The sequence below is a fragment of the Crocodylus porosus genome, unplaced genomic scaffold (assembly GCF_001723895.1).
Source record: "Crocodylus porosus isolate Cpor-Errol unplaced genomic scaffold, CroPor_comp1, whole genome shotgun sequence".
NCBI classification, from domain to species: Eukaryota; Metazoa; Chordata; order Crocodylia; family Crocodylidae; genus Crocodylus; species Crocodylus porosus.
Genome location: NW_017728917.1, coordinates 16,660,077 through 16,680,144, shown reverse-complemented (window position 1 = coordinate 16,680,144; position 20,068 = coordinate 16,660,077). Strand labels below are relative to the sequence as shown.

The window sequence follows — 20,068 nt, the reverse complement described above, 5'->3', positions numbered from 1 at the left end:
TTATTCGTTAGGGGACTTCAGTGATTAATTAATTGGGGCATAACTGTGAGCCTTCTGTGTATTGCAAAGGAGAGTTAGGGGGGCTCTTTATGCACCCAGGCTCCCTTGTGTGAATTACTCCTGCACTGTGAGGAGAGCAGCTACTGCCAAGCAACTCCTCTCTCTTCCAGGTAGGCAGAAACTTGGCTCCCATAGCCCTTCATTTAACCTGCTAGGAAGGGAGTGTAATGATCTGTACAAACAAAAAGGCTGGTATATATTACAGTACTTCAGCAGCACAAACAGGGAAAGAGGAACCAAGTCATGTCTTGGAGTTGCAGCTTTGTTCCTTTCTTATTCCTAAGGCAGACAGTCAAATGCTACACCTTACCTGGCTTGGACTGGAAGGTTACAATCCAGTCCTCAGTGTTTGCCATACACTTTGAAAGTACCCAGGAACACATTGGTGCTATGTAATAATATATGAGTAGCTGGGTGGAGGGGTTTTTCACCACAGTCTTCACTATAGCTTTCTTTCTATCAGATAATTTAGCAGCCTGAAAATTGTATGTGGGTAATATGGAGAGATGTGCAATAAATCCAATGCAAACATGCTCTCAACTCAACTCTTGAGCTTGGAAGGGTCTTGTGAACTCTGCTCTTTCCTTCATCCCAGTGGGCGGTGAAGGCCTGATCCTGATAGGGATTAGCATCTGCAGCCTCCTTGTACCTGGGGATCAAGTTTCATTAGGATGATCCAACCCGTATCTCCAAGGATCACATTTCAGATTTAGTGCCATGCACCCTGCAGAACGGAGACTTACCTGCATCCTAAAAGCAACACTTGTTAGATAAGTTATGCCATGGTTTTTCCTCTGAATAGATTATATATACATCCGCACAGAGTGAAGGGAACTCCTTGTGCTTTGCTTGAAATCTAAGGCTTAGCCTAACCTCTAAGGCAAGTTCTCATCTCAAATCAGCCACACACAAAAGACAGAGTTGTTCTGGGATAGGCTGAATCACAGAAAATCAAATGTAAATTCTTCCTGTCAGTCCAAAACAAACTGCAAACGTTCAAAAATGAGGAATATGTTGCATCTTCTGCATCCCCGAGGGAGAAACTGAGTTTGAGTTTGCGGGGATGCAGGACTCAGTTCCTGAAAGCTGTATCTCAGCAGTGTAACTCTGGCTAGGGCCAAGTTATTCTACTGAAGGTAGTCCAAATGGATACGGCATTCTCCTTCTCTTCCTGTCTTGAACTTAGTAGGCAAACAACTTTCATGCTCTTTCCTCAGCAAGGTAGCTGTAGATTGGAGTGAGGTCAAGTATTTGTATAATACAGAGTTAGATTGTGTCTGGCTCTGTCTAACATCTGAAGCAGGACTTGGAATATAACCCCCACCCCCCGGTTGCCCTTTAGCAGACAGGAGTATAGGAGCTTTCAAACAGAGCTGGGCAGTTCTGATGCCAGCCAGAGGTGGGCAGTGGCACATCTGCACCCAAGCCAGTTCTTCATCCTGCAACAAGCTTTTAAAGGAGACCCACATCAAATCCTAAACTGGTGCAAATCGCTGGAGTGCTATCGATTTCAGTACCTCAGCTGAGATGAACCCACCGAGGGTCTCACTCTCTATGCTCTCTCATGACCATGCCTTTAGTCACAGCTTTTATGCACCCCTTCCTCCTTCTTCTCCATGCAGGTTAGCTACTGCTTCCCAGCACTTTGCGTTCTGCAAGGAGAGCGCTGATGGCGAGGGAAGGGAGAGCAGGAGGTAGCAAAGGGATATGCAGCAGCCACCAATGCCAGCCCAAACTGCCACTGTGATCAGCAGGGCTTTCTGCTGTGCAGGGTGATCTGGCTTCCTGCCCAACTGTCTCTGTAGCATTGTATTGTATGTTCTTCCCTGGCTGATGACAGGAAGTCCATCTTTAATCCCACGGCCTTTAGAGTTGAATCGTAAAACTTTACTTATGGAGCTGCAAATGGATTTTCTGTGTGGCTACCTTCCTGCTTTCCACATTAGTGACGCCCGCCAGGATACACTATTGAACTGCCCTCAGTTTTGCACATGAACTGGCATTAAAAAAAAAGAAAAAAAACCCCTAAGAAACCCCTGAATTTTAAAGCTTGAGAATTAAATGCTTTCCTCTCTTCCATCTCTGACTGTAGACAGCAATTCTTGCTGTGGTGCTGGTGGATTTGCATTGCAGATGGCACACAGCCAGATGTGGGAGCAAAGAGGAGGAAGGCAAGGACTGCTGCTACTAGCTAGAGTCCCTCTCCCACAGCAAGGATTCAGCCCCAGGAACTGGTAGTGCAGCAGGGGGGTGGCTGAATAGGCCGCCTAGAGCAGTGGTCTCCAAAGTCGGGTGCGCAAGACAATCCATTGGGGTGCGGGAAGAAAATATTAGAACTTCTATTTATATTTATTTTTTATCTAAAAAAATAAGAAAGCAATTAAGCTTTACTAATATTTAATATATGGATTGACACTGGCGCCCTCACTCGGTCCGCATGTCAGATGGTCACGTGTCACTAACAGTACATGAGTAGTGCATGTATATAATTTATAAATAAATAAATATACATATACTGGGGGTATGTGCTCAAAATTTTTTTACTGATAGGGGTGCGTGATCAAAAAAGTTTGGAGACCACTGGCCTAGAGAATGTGTAATGCTTCAGTCTCCTTGGGGTGGGTGTAGGGGGGTGAGGGGTCACGGCCCTGTGTTTTCAATGTCCTTTATAGCCTGTCTGCCTGCATAATAACTCATTAGCAGTATGTGCCTAGTGCTGATGAAGTGATCACACCCTAGGGTGTCGCATCCTGCAGGGATGAGGTGGTTACGTTTCCTGGAGTTGCCCGAGCTGCTGTAAAAGATCCTTATTGTGAGAGTAGGACGTGCATTGTTTGTAGCAGAAGAATACATGGTTGGCAGTTGTGTTCAGCAGCCATTTAGCTGAGCTGTGTGGCTCTCACAGATTAATCTGGCCCTTTACACTGCTCACCAGCCAATCAGCAGCTGACTCTGTTCAGGCCCTTTAATAAACTGTGTTTATTTTGTTCCTCACCAGAAAACACTGGCTGACAAAGTGGTCTTTCTTTTCGTGCAGGTTTCCGCTATGAGAGGGGAGGGAGGGCAAGATCCCTAACATTTTCCCTCCCTTGTCTCCGATCCAAAAGTTTCGTTCCACATATTGAACCCAAAGAATTAAACTGGGGAAGTTAGCAGGGTGCATATAAAAAGGCTGCCTGTCTCCCACCAGGATGGATGTGCAAGCTTCATTTGAATTAGAAGTCAAACAAACAAGTACACACAAATAATGCAAATGCATGTACAAGACATGGGATACACCAACACTAAGAGCCTGACAGCAGGCATATGCAAGATCAAACACAGACCTGTAAACATGGGCAAACCCTTCCCCTCCCCACTTGCTATGGAAAGTAAGTCAGTGTAAATTGTCAGTCACAAGTCTAGTCAACCTTTTTCATGTGGGAAACTGTGTTCCTTCATTGTGTTTCAATGGCAGTAGAATATGCATCTTCCATCTGTTTTCTGTGTTACTTAGGAAGCCAGCTAAATCAAAGAGAAGGTAAGGACCCAGAGCCCTGTTCATAACTTGCCCAATAAATGTCTGTCATGAGACCTAGAACAATGGAGTGATGTTACACTCCAGACTTATACTACAAAAATACCACATTGTTACGACAGATTAACCTCATTTTCAGTGAAGTTTCTGTCTCACCTTTACTAGTAGGTATACACTTTTTTGTGCACAAACACTTTTGCATACATTTCGGTACAATCATTTTCAACACACTAACACCTGCATCTGCAAATGAAAATGTAAGAGTGGGTTGAAATTTTTCACATATAAAACCAGCTCCTGCATATCTTATGACCTGATTCTGCTGTCCCCAGAAACAGCCACAAGCAACTCTGCTGAAGCCTGGAAAAGCGCGGGCTCAGGGGTGACCTGGTAAAAGCCTATAAATACACTGGGGTGTGTATCAGGATCTGGGGGAACGCCTGTTCACCAGAGCACCCCAAGGGATGACAAGGACCAATGATCACGAACTCCTCCAAGACCATTTCAGGCTGGACATAAGGAAAAACTTCTTTACTGTCCAAACCCCCAAAGCCTGGAACAGGCTCCCTCCAGAGGTGGTGCAAGCACCTACTCTGGACTCCTTTAAGAAGCATTTGGATGCTTACCTTGCTGGGATCCTTTGACCCCAGCTGACTTCCTGCCCTTGGGGCAGGGGACTAGACTTGATGATCTCCTGAGGTCCCTTCCAGCCCTAATGTCTATGAAATGTATGACATGCATGTAATTACATTATCTAAAATGTCAGGGAAATGAAAAGCCAGCCCAACTACTTGTGTGTGCAAGTCTTAGAATTTGGGATATATGGGATTTGTGAGCGAAGGCGCATGCATATCTTACAAAGCACAACCTATATGCATAGGCATGAGTGTCCAGAAAGTGTACACACAAGTGTACATACACATGCAAGTGTGTGCACACAAACAGATCATTTAAACATTGCTAAAGCAGGCAAAAGAACTAGACTTTTGTTCGGTGGAGATGGAGGCACTTAGTGTTTAGTCCAGTATTTTATTTATTTATGCAATTATTATTTCTTTTTTTACCAGGTACAGACTACCTTATAGCAGGCCAAGAGGACTCAAGAACTGGCAAACTGCTTGTGAATATGAACAGCCTGGTAAAACCCTGGAAGGCATACTTAGGCAAACAAGCAGCAGACATTCTTCGAACTGGGTGTAGATAATTTTTCCTTCAGAAATTAAAGTGATGAACTTTACCTTTACATTACAATGCAGTGAAAGGCGTAGTTAGCTCATATATTACCATTCAGCACATTCTTAGCTCAAGGAAGGAAAATGGACGTAAACCTTCCTTTCCCCTACCTGCTTAAGCCAGGAACATTTGGGCATGACTTCAAAAAAATGCATCCCATCTTATTATATGGAATTAACCACTGCATCACATGTAGCTTACAAGTCGCAGTTCTTAGCTTCAGCCCAATTCCACAGAACCCAAAGAATCTACAAGGCAAAAAGTTGAAACTATGGGTTATGTGTTTCCACAGTTCAGGACTGAGCCTGATATTAATAAGTATAAGCTGCTTCCATAGTGCATTCTTTACTTGGGTGTCATTTCCTTTATTTGAGTAACCATTAACTGGCAAAAATGTTCAGCTTTTACCGGTGGCAAAATACTAAACAATATGTCAAATGACACTTGATTTTGTTTTAGAAGAGCTCAGTTACTTTTATTCACCAGGCAAACTGCAGTTAGATCAATGTAAGACATGTTACTTTCTTCCGTAATATATTGTTGCTGCACAAAGACAAACTAACATTGGAATTATATCCAGTGAGGTCCTCTATAGATGTGCCTTGTCCATGTCAGTGCAGAAATGCTGTTGCAGACAGAACTTCTGGACCAATGTGAACTCTTGGTACCATGCCATTTTTCCTGTCACAGCTCTGTGCTGCAGCACTTCTGTCCGTAATGTCATTTAACATCAGGTTTCAGAAGGATAGCTACCAAGGAGCCTTGTACCAGGAAAGTGTTGTGAGCCTTGTACCAGGAGAGTGTTATGTTAAGCCACAGCTCCTTTATGGAGGTGTTGGAAGCTGGTCCAGTTTTAGTACGTGACATTACAAAAGCAAAAAGGCAGAGGTATGAGGGAGCTTTCCTAACCTGTGGAGGTCTCAGTAACTGCTGGGACAGTCATCTGGTTATTCTGTTCTTTGCTCTGTATGCCATACGCAGTATTTGATTGCAGGTAGCCTTTTTCATACCATTCTTTTATAGTAGCTCAACTTTTTTCAAGTTAAGTTGCCTTCCAATTGTGTTTGAGGTTTGTTCAGGGTGATGGGTATGGGTGATGGTATCTCCACTCTGAGTAAAGTACATCTCTTCTGCAGAAGGATTTCCTATGGATTAATTTTAGTTTGTTCTGTAGCAAGTAAGAAACCAGTGGGACTGAAAATTCCTCAGACTACTATGGGAGAAAGCAATGATTTCTTTGTTATCTGTGCCCAGGTGACAGGAAAATTATAACCAAACCAAGTTGGTTGAGGAGTACCATATGTTCCATTAATAAGTAAAGCATAAATCAGAAGTCTGCTTCATATATGCTCCTTATGTACATCTTTGATTTATGCCCCAAGGACAGGAAAAGAAGGGGAAGGGATTTGCTGTGTATGCTGGTATCTCAGTGCCACATAAGGGGACCTAGAAAAACCCCAGGGCAATGAAAAGAGGCTGTAGGTCTGGGTTATAGAGTGTCTAATGTGAAATTGAGATAAGTGGTCAGACAGTCCAGATCCGTGACTGGTACCTGACCCCTGGGGATGCTGAAAAGCCTAGGCTTCTTGTTTTCATCCCATTGTGTGTCACCCTTTGTTTTGTTCAGGGGCTGATGCACATCAGAACATCCGAAGGTCACATTTCAGATCGTTTTCAGCCATTCACAGCTTTGGGTGAAATGCTGTATTGAAGATCAACTTGACTAAGTGATTGTTGTTTTTCATAAGCAACCCTCTCAAACTCCAAATGTATTATATTCTATTATATTGTCTCATCCCAATGTCCTCTATTTTGCTATGAACTTAAGGAATGTTCAGCTAGGTAAATGGTTGGACTGACCAAATGTTCACAAATCTATCACCGCTCCTAAGAGGTCTGATTATTAGAAACTTTGTGCCTGCAATTTTGTGAGTACAAGTAAATTAAGGTATAGTCGATTTTGCCTAAATATCTTCTACTTGATTGCAGATAGCATTAATAGCACTTCTGAATTTGCAGGCACAAAAGAGGGAAGGAACAGAGTCTCTTTACAAAATTAGGTCCATATGGTATATTGGTTCATGTACCAATGGATCGAAGTGCCCTTGGATTGTTCCAATTAGCTATACCTCAGTTTTAGCTTTAAAATTGTCCTGTGGGAAAGGAAGCTTTCCATAGTTATTTTAACTATTTATGTGCTGCTAAATAAATTTGCATGATGCCTCAAGGGTCCTTTTATTTGTATTAGAACTAGGATTTTTCAAAGGAGCCTAACGGAGTTCGGCACTCAGCTCCCTTTGAAATTCCTCGGGACATGCATGCCTAATCACTTCAGGACCCTTTGCAAATCCCAGCCAAGCAAGGTGTTTTATTCATGACTGAGCTAGCATAGAACCTCTCCTCTCTGCTTTATAGGTCACAACCAGAATTGTGCCCCAGACATATTATGATATATTGAGAGGTTCCCATCTGGATATGATATACATTTACAACAACACAGGCGATTTTCACCCTATCTAAAGCACATAAATACTGTGCTTGCTTGTTTCCTAATATGCCAGGAAAAACCCCACTATTATCTATTTGTTGCTATCGAAAGCAGTAACCAAGAATTTGGCATTTCCAGCAAGAGATTTAATTAACATAGTAAAATACTTTGTACTGGTGAAATATCTTTCTTGAAAATGCCAGCTCATAAAATTAGGAGACAGCAATCAAGCAATACTGTGTTCATTGCTGCCTCTATAAATAGATGAAGTCATAGTCTTTTAAAGACCATAAAAAATAAAGCTGTGTTTAGGTAAATTTATAGCCTGTGAAATAATAAAATAAAATAAAGCCTGAGGTAAGAAAATATGCTAACGAATGCATTTTGACAAATCCATTCATAGGGACAGTTTTTTTGTGTGCTTCTAATCAACTGAGAGCCATAGGCCACTCCAGCTTGCAGGCAGTATTATCTCACTGAGGTTAGTGGGATTGCATGGGGGTGTCTGTCAGTCACTGGACTTAACATTATTTCTCAAATCTTCCGCTTTCCAAGAGAAACCTACTCTTTGGTGGAAGACTGAGATGGAAACACCTTGTGAAACTATTTCAGGAATCATGCCTTCTGCCTTTCCACTCTGCAGATCCACCTAGTCCTAACATTTTTCTTCTCATCTCCTACCAATGCTTTCTTCTGTGCCACATTATTTGGAACCGGACAGAGTCCCCTCACCCCGTGCGGGGCTGCTGAAGTACGTGGGGAATCCCAGCTCCCAGTGCTCTGTGCTGGTCTCCCCGAAGGGAATAGGAATTCCACCCCTAGACAGGGCTGATACATAGTTAAGACATACATCTTTGTAATTCACCTTAATGCCAACCTTCAACCAGGTGTTTCAATCACTTTTTCCAGACTGCCTGTTCTGTGATGTGAACAAAAGCCTATATGAAACCAGACTGGGACCAAAACATTTATTTCACTAATTTTCAAGTTAGCAAGTTCTTTTAACCAGATCTCTCTTTGCAGATCACTGTGAAAAGCATGCAGTTATGGTCCATCTCAGAGCAAACTGACTTTGTGTTGCCATTACTATTAGCTTCCAGGAAATCCTTTGCCTAAATAACCTGAGAAGAAAATAAAAAGTGGGGAAGAAAGAAGAGAGAGGACATTTTTTTTGATATCTTAATGCCTCAGCAAAAATGAGTGACAGACAATACAATACTGCATAAATGCTTCCCAGAAGTAACTGCTATGCATTTCCTATGAGTAGAACAAACAAGGCCCCCAAAACCTAAGAAAAGCTGCCAAAGATAGGCCTATTGAAAAGGCTCCTTGAGGAGAATCTGCCTTTTGTTTGTATTTGTAGAGCATCTAGCATAAGGGCATCCTGCTCCAGGACTAGGGCTCCCAGGGATTACAGTAATACAACCAATAACATGGGAAAATAGCTGAGTCCGAGGGTGACTGAATATGACAATCCAGGATTCCTAACATGGGCCCCATACTGAAAATGTTCAGATATCCAACCCTACTTATGTTGTACTTTACAAATTGGCTGATCAGAAGATGTTCTTAAACAGAAGCAAAGATACAACCATCTTGTAAGTGCAGTTGAAAGATGGAAAAATAGTGTTCTGTCCCCAAGACAAGACGACTGGAAAGTAGCAGGAGAGTAACAATGGGGCAGGCAAGTGAGCAGACAATTGTTATACGCAGCAGCACGTATAGAAGAGAGGCAGCAGTAACAATAGGAAAATTGCAGGCCAAAGCCTGTGTCTGTGCAGCTTAAGTGTTGGCTACAATATAGCTACTCCAGCCTAATCTTTGTAGAGACCTTTAACAGATCAAGTTAGTTCACTAAATAGCCATTGTGAGTGCTGAACCCTACTGACAGTGTAACACAACCTTGCATATCATTGCTCATGCTCCCACTCATACGCACGGGTACACCAAGCAGCTAGAAAGAAGCAGGCAGAAGGAAACTGAATCATGTACAACACTGTGTTGCTCTTGCAAGAGTGGCTCATTATTAGAACTGCTCCAAGAACAAGTTTTCTCAGTAGTGTTCTCCATCTGCATAGCTCATCACGTTTCCATGCCGCTTGATGTAAGCTTGCCTTGAGTTTATATAATTCACACAACATGCTCGCCAGAGTCCCTCAGACCTGGGAAAGTTATTGTGTTATTTGTTATGTGTTGTAGCACATTTTCTTTTTTGTACTTAAACTTCAATTAAAAATACTCAAAGACATTTGAATTGCTCCGTTGTCTAAAATTGACACTTTGCATTATAAACAATGTGGTCCCTATGCCACACTTGTACTAATTCTTTTAAAGTTGATAAACTGCAAACATTCGTAATTGGCAGATATTGGAAAGAGTCCAATGGAGAGCAACAAAAATGATTGGAAGCCTGGAAAGCAAGATGTACTGGGCAAGGCTGAAAGAACAAGAGTTATTTAGTTTGGAGAAGAGAAGACTGAGGGGAGGATTTGATAAGTCTTCAAATACCTGAAGGGTGATTATAGAAAACACAGAGATGGGCTTTTCTCTGTGGCCACAGGAGACAGGACTAGGAGCAATGACTTCAAGCAGCAGCAGAATAAATTTAGGTTGGAAACTAGGAGGAACGTTCTGACTATGTGGGTGGTCAAGCATTGGAACAGGCTATGTAGAGCAGTTGCAGAATCTCCATCCCTGCAATTTTTCAAGAGCAGGTTGGACAGACACTTGGCTGGAATAGCTAGTTGGCCTTGAGTCTGGATTAGATAACCTCATGAGGTCCTTTGCAGCCCTACTTTCCTATGATCCAAGTGCAAAGTGTGTGGGATTGAGAACTCAAGTTTCCCCACTACATTCCAAATATTACTCTATTAGGCTTTGATACCTTGCAGGACACCAGGCACAATAATAGGTGTTCAGAGTGAGGAAGAGAAGCTTTGACTGTAAAGGCCCAAAGCTTGCAAAGCTTTAAAATGACCATTTTTTAAAAACATAATTACTTCTGCTTTGAGAAGAATATATTAACACATCATAGAGATTCAGCCCTGTAACTTGGAGCAAATGACGTGGGAGTTCTTTGGGGCACCCATGAATCTTTAGCATTTTGTGTCGTTCCACTGAAATGGTTGCGCCTCCAAACTGGGAGTGGCTTACTCTGCAGGCAGATTTATTAACTTAATACATAATAGCACTGAGTCTTCAATCCACGACTTATTGCCATGCATTATTAGGATGTGTCAATTAGGTGAATTTTCAGTTCTAAGCTACAGTCCACATTTTTACCAGTGCAGAATTTAGCAGTAGGAGTTGTGCCTGCATCTCTGACACGAGTTCTTTATTGTCTATACTACCTTAAACTGAGTAGTGTTATAGGGTTCCTACCCTTTTAACTGCAGTAGTCCCTTACATCAGTTGTGCAAATTGATGACTTTCTTTCTTTGTTAGGTGAACTGCAATTACAAAAACAATGTGGTAAAGTGCACAGAAATTCATCATTATTTAAAAAAAAAAAAAAGGACCCAGTCTTCCTACTCTCAACATTCTTGAATTTGAGGAAACATCAGATCTGGCTCTGAACATTACAGCTCAAGCCCATCTCAGCTGGATATATTTGTAACGTGCTTTTTAAACTGAGAGTAAAGCTCAAAGACATTTCAATTTCTGACCAATATTTGTCACTAGCCCAGCTACAATAATAATAATGCTTATGTTTTGGGATGTAAAATGCTCATATAGGAGTGCAGGAATAAATATCTTCCTCCACATGCAACAATATTACAAAGGTTGAAGGGAATCAGTTGAGCTATTTTTCCCCCACACCTTTTAATGATGCCTGTCACTTTAGAATTAGGATATCAAACTTGCTGGACCAATGATCAGATGTGGCATAGCAAATCCTATGCCCACTTTCCCTTCACATCCCTGCTGTGGGATCTGAGTTAATCTGCAGTGTGCAGTCACTACAAATCTTCCTATGCTCTTTGTGTTGGCTGTGACAGGGCCTTCATGAGCTGTCTGCTCACTGATATATCAAAGCTGATCTGTAACATACTTTTCTTTTTTGCACATTTACTCTTTAGAGACTGCTCTCCCTTTGCTCTCTTTATGTGCTGCTTCTGAGCAGGGTTTATGTTAAAAGTATGGAATTCATGCCAGGGGGGAAAAAAAAAGAAAGGAAAAAAAAGAAAGCCAATTCTAGAGGAAAATAAAGTTAATAACAGAAAGAAGATGCTGACAGTTCTCCAACAGGCCGCCACCACCACACGTTTCCCCCTTGACACCACTTGTGGAACGCTGCCAACTCCAAGTTTATTTTCTTTGAATAGCAAAAAGATTTAAAAAAAAAAGCCACAACACTGCACTCACCACAACTAACAGGACAAAAGGCCCTTTATTAACGATTTCAATTAAATCAGCAAATGACAGGAAATAAAGCAACATTCCAAGCATTTCAATGGGCTGCACGGGCTTCTTCCGTGGCTCAGAACGCAGGAAAGGGCTGCTCCAACTTGAACTGTTGTTGGCTAAATGCTTCTGCGATGGTGCAAGAAGCACCCGCTGCAGCCTTTTACTGGTGTGCAACGTATAAACAGCAGCCGGAAGGTTTAAAAGCCTCCTAGTAAAAAAAGAAACCAACAACCATGCTTCCTATGTGCTTACTTCACAGTATTCCAGAAGGATGCTATACTCTCCCCTGCCCCATAACGTCCAACAATACAATAACATTCACATGAAGAAAGGTGGGCGCTCCTCTCTCTATTCCAGTAATGTAACTGGGATGGGGGGTGAGCGGGACACCAGCACCTGGTGCTAAGTTAGAGAGGGCACTAGTATGACCCCCTCCCTTCAGAAGTCCTTATCACAGCAGGGGTAGCTCTGCACTGCCCAGCCCTGTGCTTTTAGTGTATCTCCGGGGGACACTTTGTCACGGGAAGCACAGACCTATGCCTGGAGAGGGGAAGGAAGCTAATGGGGCACATGGAGGAGCTCCAGAGAACCTGATTTCTGCCTAACCCCCCCCCCACTCTCTATGCACTGGTCAGTATAATTCACTCCTACTTCCACCTTTTTCCCAGGCATTTAAAGGGCTTGCTATACCCCTGCTCTATTCTAAGCATCAACCATAAATACGTCTAGAAGCACCCAATTTCCAAGCAATCTTATTCTAAATAGCTGTAAAAAAATAGCTCAGAGCAGGAGAGAGATCACTGTGGAATCAGCCAAAGGAAGCTCTCAGCCTGCTGCTCCGTAGATCTAACACCTTATACTCTCAACGCATTAAAAATCACTCAAACTGAGGTGGAGGTAAAATCTGGCTGAGCTGCTTATAATCATTTTCCTCCAAAGACAGCACACCGCTAGTACACATTTTGGATGAGCTACGTGTTAAAGTGCCCAAGAGGATTTCAAAGCATTGAGGTTTTGATCTATTCAGCTTCATCTCTTGTACTTACATGAGGCTCCTTCTCAAAATTTCCCACCGTTAGCATAACTTCAGATCCAACGCTGGTCTCGTCAGTGGAAACACTAGTGTGACAGGCTGCTGGTGTTTAGTGCAATGTGTTGCCTAGTCCTATTCAGAACAGGGAGGGAGGATTAAGATGCTGGCTGACTCTGCACGAGCAGTCTCCATCATTGCTAGGTGCTAAGACTGAAATGGCAGCTGAACTCTAGAGAAATTTTAAAGGGAAAAAGGTATAGCAGGACCAGAGTGAATGGCTCCAGATTATTTAGGCAACCAATCTCCTTCCCTAATTCTCTAATGGTTATGAGATGATGATGTATTTAAATCAGGGAGTCTTAGCTGCATCTGTATCTAATAGCCACCTTTCAGAACAAAATGTAGGTTTTTGTTTCCAACCTGAACATGCCAGAGCTCAGAGAGGATGGTCCTGAAGCTGAGCAAAATCTGCATGTCTTTACAGACTTTGCTGGGTAATTAGGGAAGCAGAGGGAGGAGACAGGAAATAAAAAGAGACTAAGATTAGGAACCATATGGGTGGTCATATTTCTAGCAAAATTTATTTAATGCTACTCCATTTGAAGTCTCTGACATGCAGTTAAAGTACAGATTAAGTATGCAAGGGAAGGGAAAGTAACTCTGTATACTCAGATGTAATACTCTTCTTCCTAACATGGAGCTTTTAATCCAGTGGTGCCCAATCTTTTTGCCCAGTGGTCCAGATGGGCAGTGCCCAGTCCATCTGTGGGCTAGATCCAACAGGTAGTCCCAATCTGGTGCCCAGGGTGGATGTGGCAGGGCCCCATCCCATCCAGTCATACAGGAGAAGGGGGCATGGCCAAGCCTCAACCCCAACATGCAGAAGGGAGGGGTGTTTCATTTCATCAGAGTGCAACATACGCCATGGAGATGATAAGGGGTTTAAAACCCAAACACAAGTTTTTATTGAGTCCTATTTCTGCTGCATTGGCAGAGTCCACATACCATGATGACAAGGGCACTGTAAGGATTTAACTGGAAGACAGAATGAACTGGATTCTTTATTCTGGCTTGTAAAACAATCTAAGAAATTAAGACCACTTTTTAACAAGCTTTTGATAATGCATGAGGCAGGAGGAACACAGCTCAACTCTCAGATTTCAAGTGCAGTTTACACAGCTGGCAGAAACAGAAAAATGGAGTTCAACTGATCTGTAAGTCAGAAGCGTAAAAGTATCACTTAACAATTCTACTTTAAAAGTCACTTCAGAGTATGAGGGCTTTGAAAGAAATGGATGATGTCTCAATTATGAGCTCCTAACAGAAAATTGAGAAGGGTGAAATGGTTTCTCGTTCTAGTTTCTAGCAGTTGGTATCTCTTAATGAGTGCATCAGCTCCTGCAACCCTGGAATTCCAGTTTTATAAAATACTCATGGTGTAGTTGACTTTATCTAGACTTCCTCTCATGAGAGCATGTGATTATTTTCACGCATATATAAATAATAATATTTATGTAAAAAATTATGAAAGCTGCTTTATATACATCAAACATTTTGTATTTGTACAGCATCTACTTGGACTCCTGGTTTCGGACTGGGGCTATTAAGGCACTAAACACAACAGTAATTCTTTCCACAAATAAACGAACAGTGAATGAACTATAAGTTGTAGGTAAAGGAACCTCTTTCCTCCATCAGGGTATTGTAATTATTTCTGTGGTAAAACATGGGAAGCTATTCAAGAAAAGAATCTGGGACAGAAAAGCAAAAATACTGTTTTCAGTTTATATCATAGGTAGCAATATACTTTAGTATAGAGTACCAATCTGGTACCAATAGCAGGACCAGAGTACCAATCTGGTCTTATATGGATATTTTATCATAGATGTGTGTCATTTTGAGTAGAACTCATCAAAACTAAGAAAAATTTTTTAAAAAAGTAAGCTTTTTGGACAGGACTCTTTCTTTCCTGCATTTGGACAGCAAAAAGGAGGTATTGCCATTAGTAAATAATTATTTTTCCCAGTATGGACTACTCCGATCAAAGATTTAAGTACAGATTCAGGTCTTGCATAAATACATGACTAGCCCTCTTGCATTCTACAGTCAGTTCACAGATGTCAAAAAACACTCTCAGATAATAAATCCTAAAGCTTCAAAACAAGGCAGTGTGGGAAAGAAAAGCACAGAAGAAAAGCACAACAGGCAAGCAGTTCTTAGAACAGAGATCTCCTTCACCCTGTTTCTTCCTTTGACAGACATTAAGTTGGGTTTCCACCCAAAAAAGACAATGATTCAGGTAAATACAGGGATGTGTGTGTGTCTCTATTATATATACATATATTGGTGCCCAGCATTTATCTGATGGCCTGAGATTATTTCCCTGGCCCAACTGCCCAGGCGCCAAGGTTTTATCGCGCTGTCGCTTTTGTGCCCGCTTACTCAGGTTGTTAACTTGGCATTTGTTTTGTTCACTGCTTCATGCAAAGACTGAGAGGCTTTGTCACACTTCGCTTCTTTGAAAACGTAAAGTCTGTTCTGAGTACCTGCCACCATCCCCCTAGAATTGAGCTAGTGCCAGTTACTTAATTCCATCTCCTTCCCCACTTTTCCACGAAGATCCAATCACTAGACTAAAATTCAAAGAGCTCATTTCTTAAAAGTCAACAGAAAAGAATAGAAGTGGGTTCCTTCAGATTTAAATAACTTAATAAGCATACACCAATATGCCAAAGTATGAATACAGAGCACTGGCAACGTTGAATGGTGGAGACAAAAGCCTGTGGATGCCAAGAAAGGTAAGAAGATAAATATTGCCACACACTCTAGGACAGTGGTCACCAACCAGTGGATTGAGATCCACCGGTAAATCTTGGGGCCTCTTGCAGTAGATCTCGGAGCCTCTTCGAGTCAATCTGAGGCTGGGGTGGGGGACTGAGTGCCCGCATGCACTCACCCAGCCCAGCCCAGCCTGTCAGCCCGTGAGGGGAGGGAACAGGCGGGGGACTAGATTGAGGCCCCCATGATGAGGAGAAGCGCTGCAGAAGCAGGAGCTTGGGTAAGTTGAGTGGTGCCCTGGCCGGGCTGGACTTACCTGTTGGGGAGGCGCAGCCCCAAATAATTTTTTCCCCCTCTGTCTAGATCTGCCCCCCACTTCCCTCCCCACAGACTTCCTTGCTGGGTGGAGGGGTGGGGGAGATGGCAGCAACACACAGTAGATCTAGGGTTGCTTTTAAATGCCAACTGTGATCTGCTTAAAAAAGTTTGGAGACCACTGCTCTAGGGTAAGTGATTATGCCATAATTTTACTTTGCTATATTTTGGAAACATCTGGCTAATATGCTAAAAAACAGGCAATAATGGACAATTACTTACACCATGGTAACATACCAATCATGAAGCATGTTACAATGGCAGTCAGGGCTAGGTTTTTATTAATAGAAAGAACTCAAATGTAACATCCTCCTTGCCTGCAAGCAGTAATCCTATAATCCATAATTATGCTGAGGAATTTTGGTGCCTGTATTTACCCACTCTCACCTCTGGTGGTGCTTTACATTGTTCATGGCTCCTCAAGGAGGACAGGAATAAATCCTGTACATAGAAGCTGAAAGCAGTTAATTGAACAGACATTTCAGATGAGTTCACAATCTCTTTACAATGCAAGAGAATGCCATGTGCCTCACACCAAGCAAGGAGAGGTAACCAAAAAGAGAGAGAGATAAGAGCTTTAAATCAAGGTAAAAAGATTTTCATTGTTTAATATGCACACGTCACAGTATCTGCTCTGAGATTGTTACTCTGGGTAACACTTCAAGTTTATTGTCAAAACTATATTGTTAGAATATAACCATACAGGAGGAGCAGGCAGTAACAGAGGGACCTGAAAAGCAGTGCTTTCAGAAAAAACAAGTACCACAGTGATCACTATTTTTCCCATTCACTTAAAGCTTAAATCATAGGTTACTCAACAGAATTTTCAAAATGCAACAATAATTAAATTATAAAAAAAGCCAAATATTTTAGCATTTTTTTCAGAAAGTTTTTACCTGGGATCAGTAGCAAATGCAACCGGTATCTAACTGTGCCAGTAGAAATTAGAGTTTGCACTTTCTAAACGGATCATGTCAGCATTCTTGGACCACTCCAACAGAGAAGGTAAGGAAAAACAACTTACGCAATTTCTATCAACAGCACAGAATACATTAAACAGGAGCAACTACTGATCAAAATACAGTGAAATGGATATAGACCTGATATACTGGCTAAAGGACTTCTCAGTTTAAAGAAATGTTTTGTACATTTGGAGGCAAATTGAGTACTAGAGAGGAAAAAAATATATTGTTAAAGCAGTGGTGGTGTCCACCAACACATTACATGGTACATACATCTACTTGCTCTTTCTGCAGTGCTTACTATTAAGACCATAGGGCTGAGGTCTCCTCTCCTGTAATAAGTTAATTCATAGGATACAGTGTTTAGAACATTAATGGTAAAACGCTTCGTGAAGAATCAAAGACAGACTCTTTGCAAAAGTTCATTGTTCTAAATTCAGAGAGCGGAGACACTAGGCTCCTTGCATCTTCATTAGCTAGATCCCTTCACTTCTTCAGTTACAGTGGCCTCCGTAGAAACAGCTTCTAGATCTTTGCTTGGCTTTTCTTTCTCTTCATCATCATCTTCTTGGGGATAAAGGTCTGGAAACTTTTGCATGCACTCCTGCATGGCACGGAACTGGTCCACACAGTCTGATCCTTTTATTTCTTCCGTGCTATGGTGGAAACAGGAAAAGGCCAATTTGAACTGCTCTCCACAGGGACCACTAGCCATTCCACCAAGGCATGGACAATTCCAATTGATATCTCCATTAGGCAATATCAATCCTGAACAAACACAAGAGACAGAAGAAAAATTAGGTGTTCCATAGAGGTAATTTTGTTTTAAAGTTGCATCAAAGTTGCTGGGTCACAGCATCAGAGACTGGACTCTGTTATAACCACAAAACCAGAACAGCATGGACAGTGGCAGAGCAAACCAGCCTCTTCAGTGTAGTTAGTGATCCTCAGCCCTGACCTGCCTGACCCATTACCATGGAAGAGATCCTAGTTTAATATGCATGGCCCATTTCAGCCTGTGAGGGAAGGAGAGAAGGCAATGTACAAAGCTGAAGATGAACAATTAAATCATCATAGGGAAAGAAACTTGGATCTTGTCTGGGTATGACAACAAAGAGAGGGAAGGTAATCTGTATTATTAAATCTAACATATAGTACACTATTATTTTAGCTCTTTAACTTGCAGGGACAGGAGTGGCACAAATATGGTACACAGCTTTAGCAGATGGAGTCCTTAGATGATTTTCTCATACTTACCTCATATTTTCTCGTATGTAAAAACTTATATTTAAATTGTTGCATGTGTAATATCTACAGCATACTAAGGTGGCCTATTCACTGTAACTCCAACATGAAAGTAATCACTGGCCAACCTAGAATAGCTTCTTTTGGCTTTCCTTAGTTTATCATAGGCTCCCCCCTCACCTCTTAACAGCTAGAAATGTTCCCCACTTTGCCCTTCAGTGATAAGTTTGCTGTTCCATGCAGTGCTGGATGTGTATCACTGCAGTAGAAGTCCTTTCCTTTTGAAAGCAGCTTTTCTTACCAGTTATGAGATGACTAGCAACCATGGAAGAGATCAAATGCCGTCAATGCTGATTTCCAGAATTAAACTCTTTATGAGACTCTAAATCGCTCTGATCCAATTTAAATTCAACTGAAACACTCCTATTGTCTGCATGGGGTTTGGATCATGCTTGGTGTCTCCTATGCCCTATGATCATGAAGGCACATCAAAGTGCCACTTTCCAACTAGTATCAGTTCAAGCTTCCAGGATGAAAATGGCTGTTTAGCTGAGTATTAAGAACTTCTATGGACATGGGACAGCAGCCTACTGAAGAATTTCATTGATTGGTGCCTCCAATTCATTTAAGCAAGAAAACAGCAGGAACAAGAAAAGCCAACTGTTGAGTGAAATACACACTCACTTTTTATATTCACACTTTTCCCCTCAGGAATCTCATGAATTTCCAGAACTCAGTTTAACTTAATCAAACCAGACGATGAAAAAAGGGTATTAGAGGATGAAGCAAAGTGGGTGTAAAAAGCACTGAGTTATGACCATCTGCATTACAACACTATGCCTCATAGCAAGTTGAAGAATTGACGTTAATATCATTTGCATTTGAAGAACTTCTGTCCAGACTCAAATACCAAACTCAACTGAACAAAATGAGTTTTATAAGAGTTTACAAGCCCCGTTTGTGACAGTATTTTATTGACAAAATATAACTAGTGGAGTGCATTGTGGCAATTCTGGCATAACTTGGCAGGCTCCCGAGAGAAAAACAAGAGGTACTGAGACAAGGATATGGATGGCCAATTTCAGGATCTTTATTACTAGGGATAACATGAAACAAAGTGCAAAAAGTTCACCTGCAGTGTAAAAGAAATATGCCTTTGCTTTGTAAATTGAGCAAACTAGATTCTAAGTCACCGAGGGAAACTATCAAACATCAACCAGGCATTTTAACAGACGTTTTTCTAGCACTTAAAACCAACACAGGAAGTTTTGAAATACTAGAATGAGGGCACTATGGCACTGCAATTCCTTGCTGAATAATCCTCTTAAACCAGAGGTAATCAACCTGTGCCCCCAGGCCAGAACTGGCCCCCTGAGCTGTATCATCCAGCCTGCAGACTCCCCATGGGTCTGAAAGCCTGGCATCAGGGGAGCAGTGGCAGTGTTAATTGCCGTTCCCCTACTGCTAAGTTTCTGGCATCCATGGGGAGCTGCATGGGCCTGGTAGCCCAGTCCTGTTAGCTAGGTCAGACATGCAGTGGGGAAGGGGGGCTGATTTCAGCATGTTGTGTGGTACAGCACGCTAGGGATCGCTTCCCATGTGCAGGGGCAGCAGAGCACCAGAGCCTAATCCAAGCATCGGGGCCAGGCGACGGCAGAGCAGGGCCCGACCCTGGGAGGTGGAGCCCAATCCAGCCAGCAGACCAGCCCCGTGGGGCCAAAAGGCTGAGCACTACCAAAGCAGAAGTTGCACTGATAGAGCTTTTTGGGGCCAATACTGATAGCTGATTTTTAACGATGCATATCAGCTGATACTGATCTGATTTCCGATACGCAGCCTGGCAGCTTGAAGAGCTGTGTCCAGCTGGTAAGTCTGTTGTGGTGGAAGGGGTGAGGGGGGCAGATCGAGGCCTGTGCAGTGAGAGAGGGAGTGGGGCAGGGGCTGGGGCAGGCACTGCCCAGGTGGGGCGT

At 42.3% G+C, this 20,068-nt stretch overlaps 2 protein-coding genes across 4 annotated transcripts in view; one reads left to right on the top strand and one right to left on the bottom strand.

Moving 5' to 3' along the window:
- Positions 1-8,631, top strand: part of LOC109311255 (netrin-4-like) — an 86,342-nt gene extending 77,711 nt beyond the window's left edge. For both annotated transcript variants that reach the window (XM_019536811.1, XM_019536810.1), the window contains exon 10: positions 4,645-8,631. In XM_019536811.1, coding sequence (XP_019392356.1) covers positions 4,645-4,781 — 137 coding nt within the window. In that variant the 3' untranslated portion in view covers positions 4,782-8,631. The remainder of the gene's footprint in view (positions 1-4,644) is intronic.
- Positions 8,632-16,453: 7,822 nt separating this feature from the next.
- The window catches only part of CHCHD4 (coiled-coil-helix-coiled-coil-helix domain containing 4), a 14,560-nt gene continuing 10,945 nt past the window's right edge, over positions 16,454-20,068 (bottom strand). For both annotated transcript variants that reach the window (XM_019536808.1, XM_019536809.1), the window contains exon 3: positions 16,454-17,621. In XM_019536808.1, the coding sequence (XP_019392353.1) occupies positions 17,326-17,621 (296 nt within the window). In that variant the 3' untranslated portion in view covers positions 16,454-17,325. The remainder of the gene's footprint in view (positions 17,622-20,068) is intronic.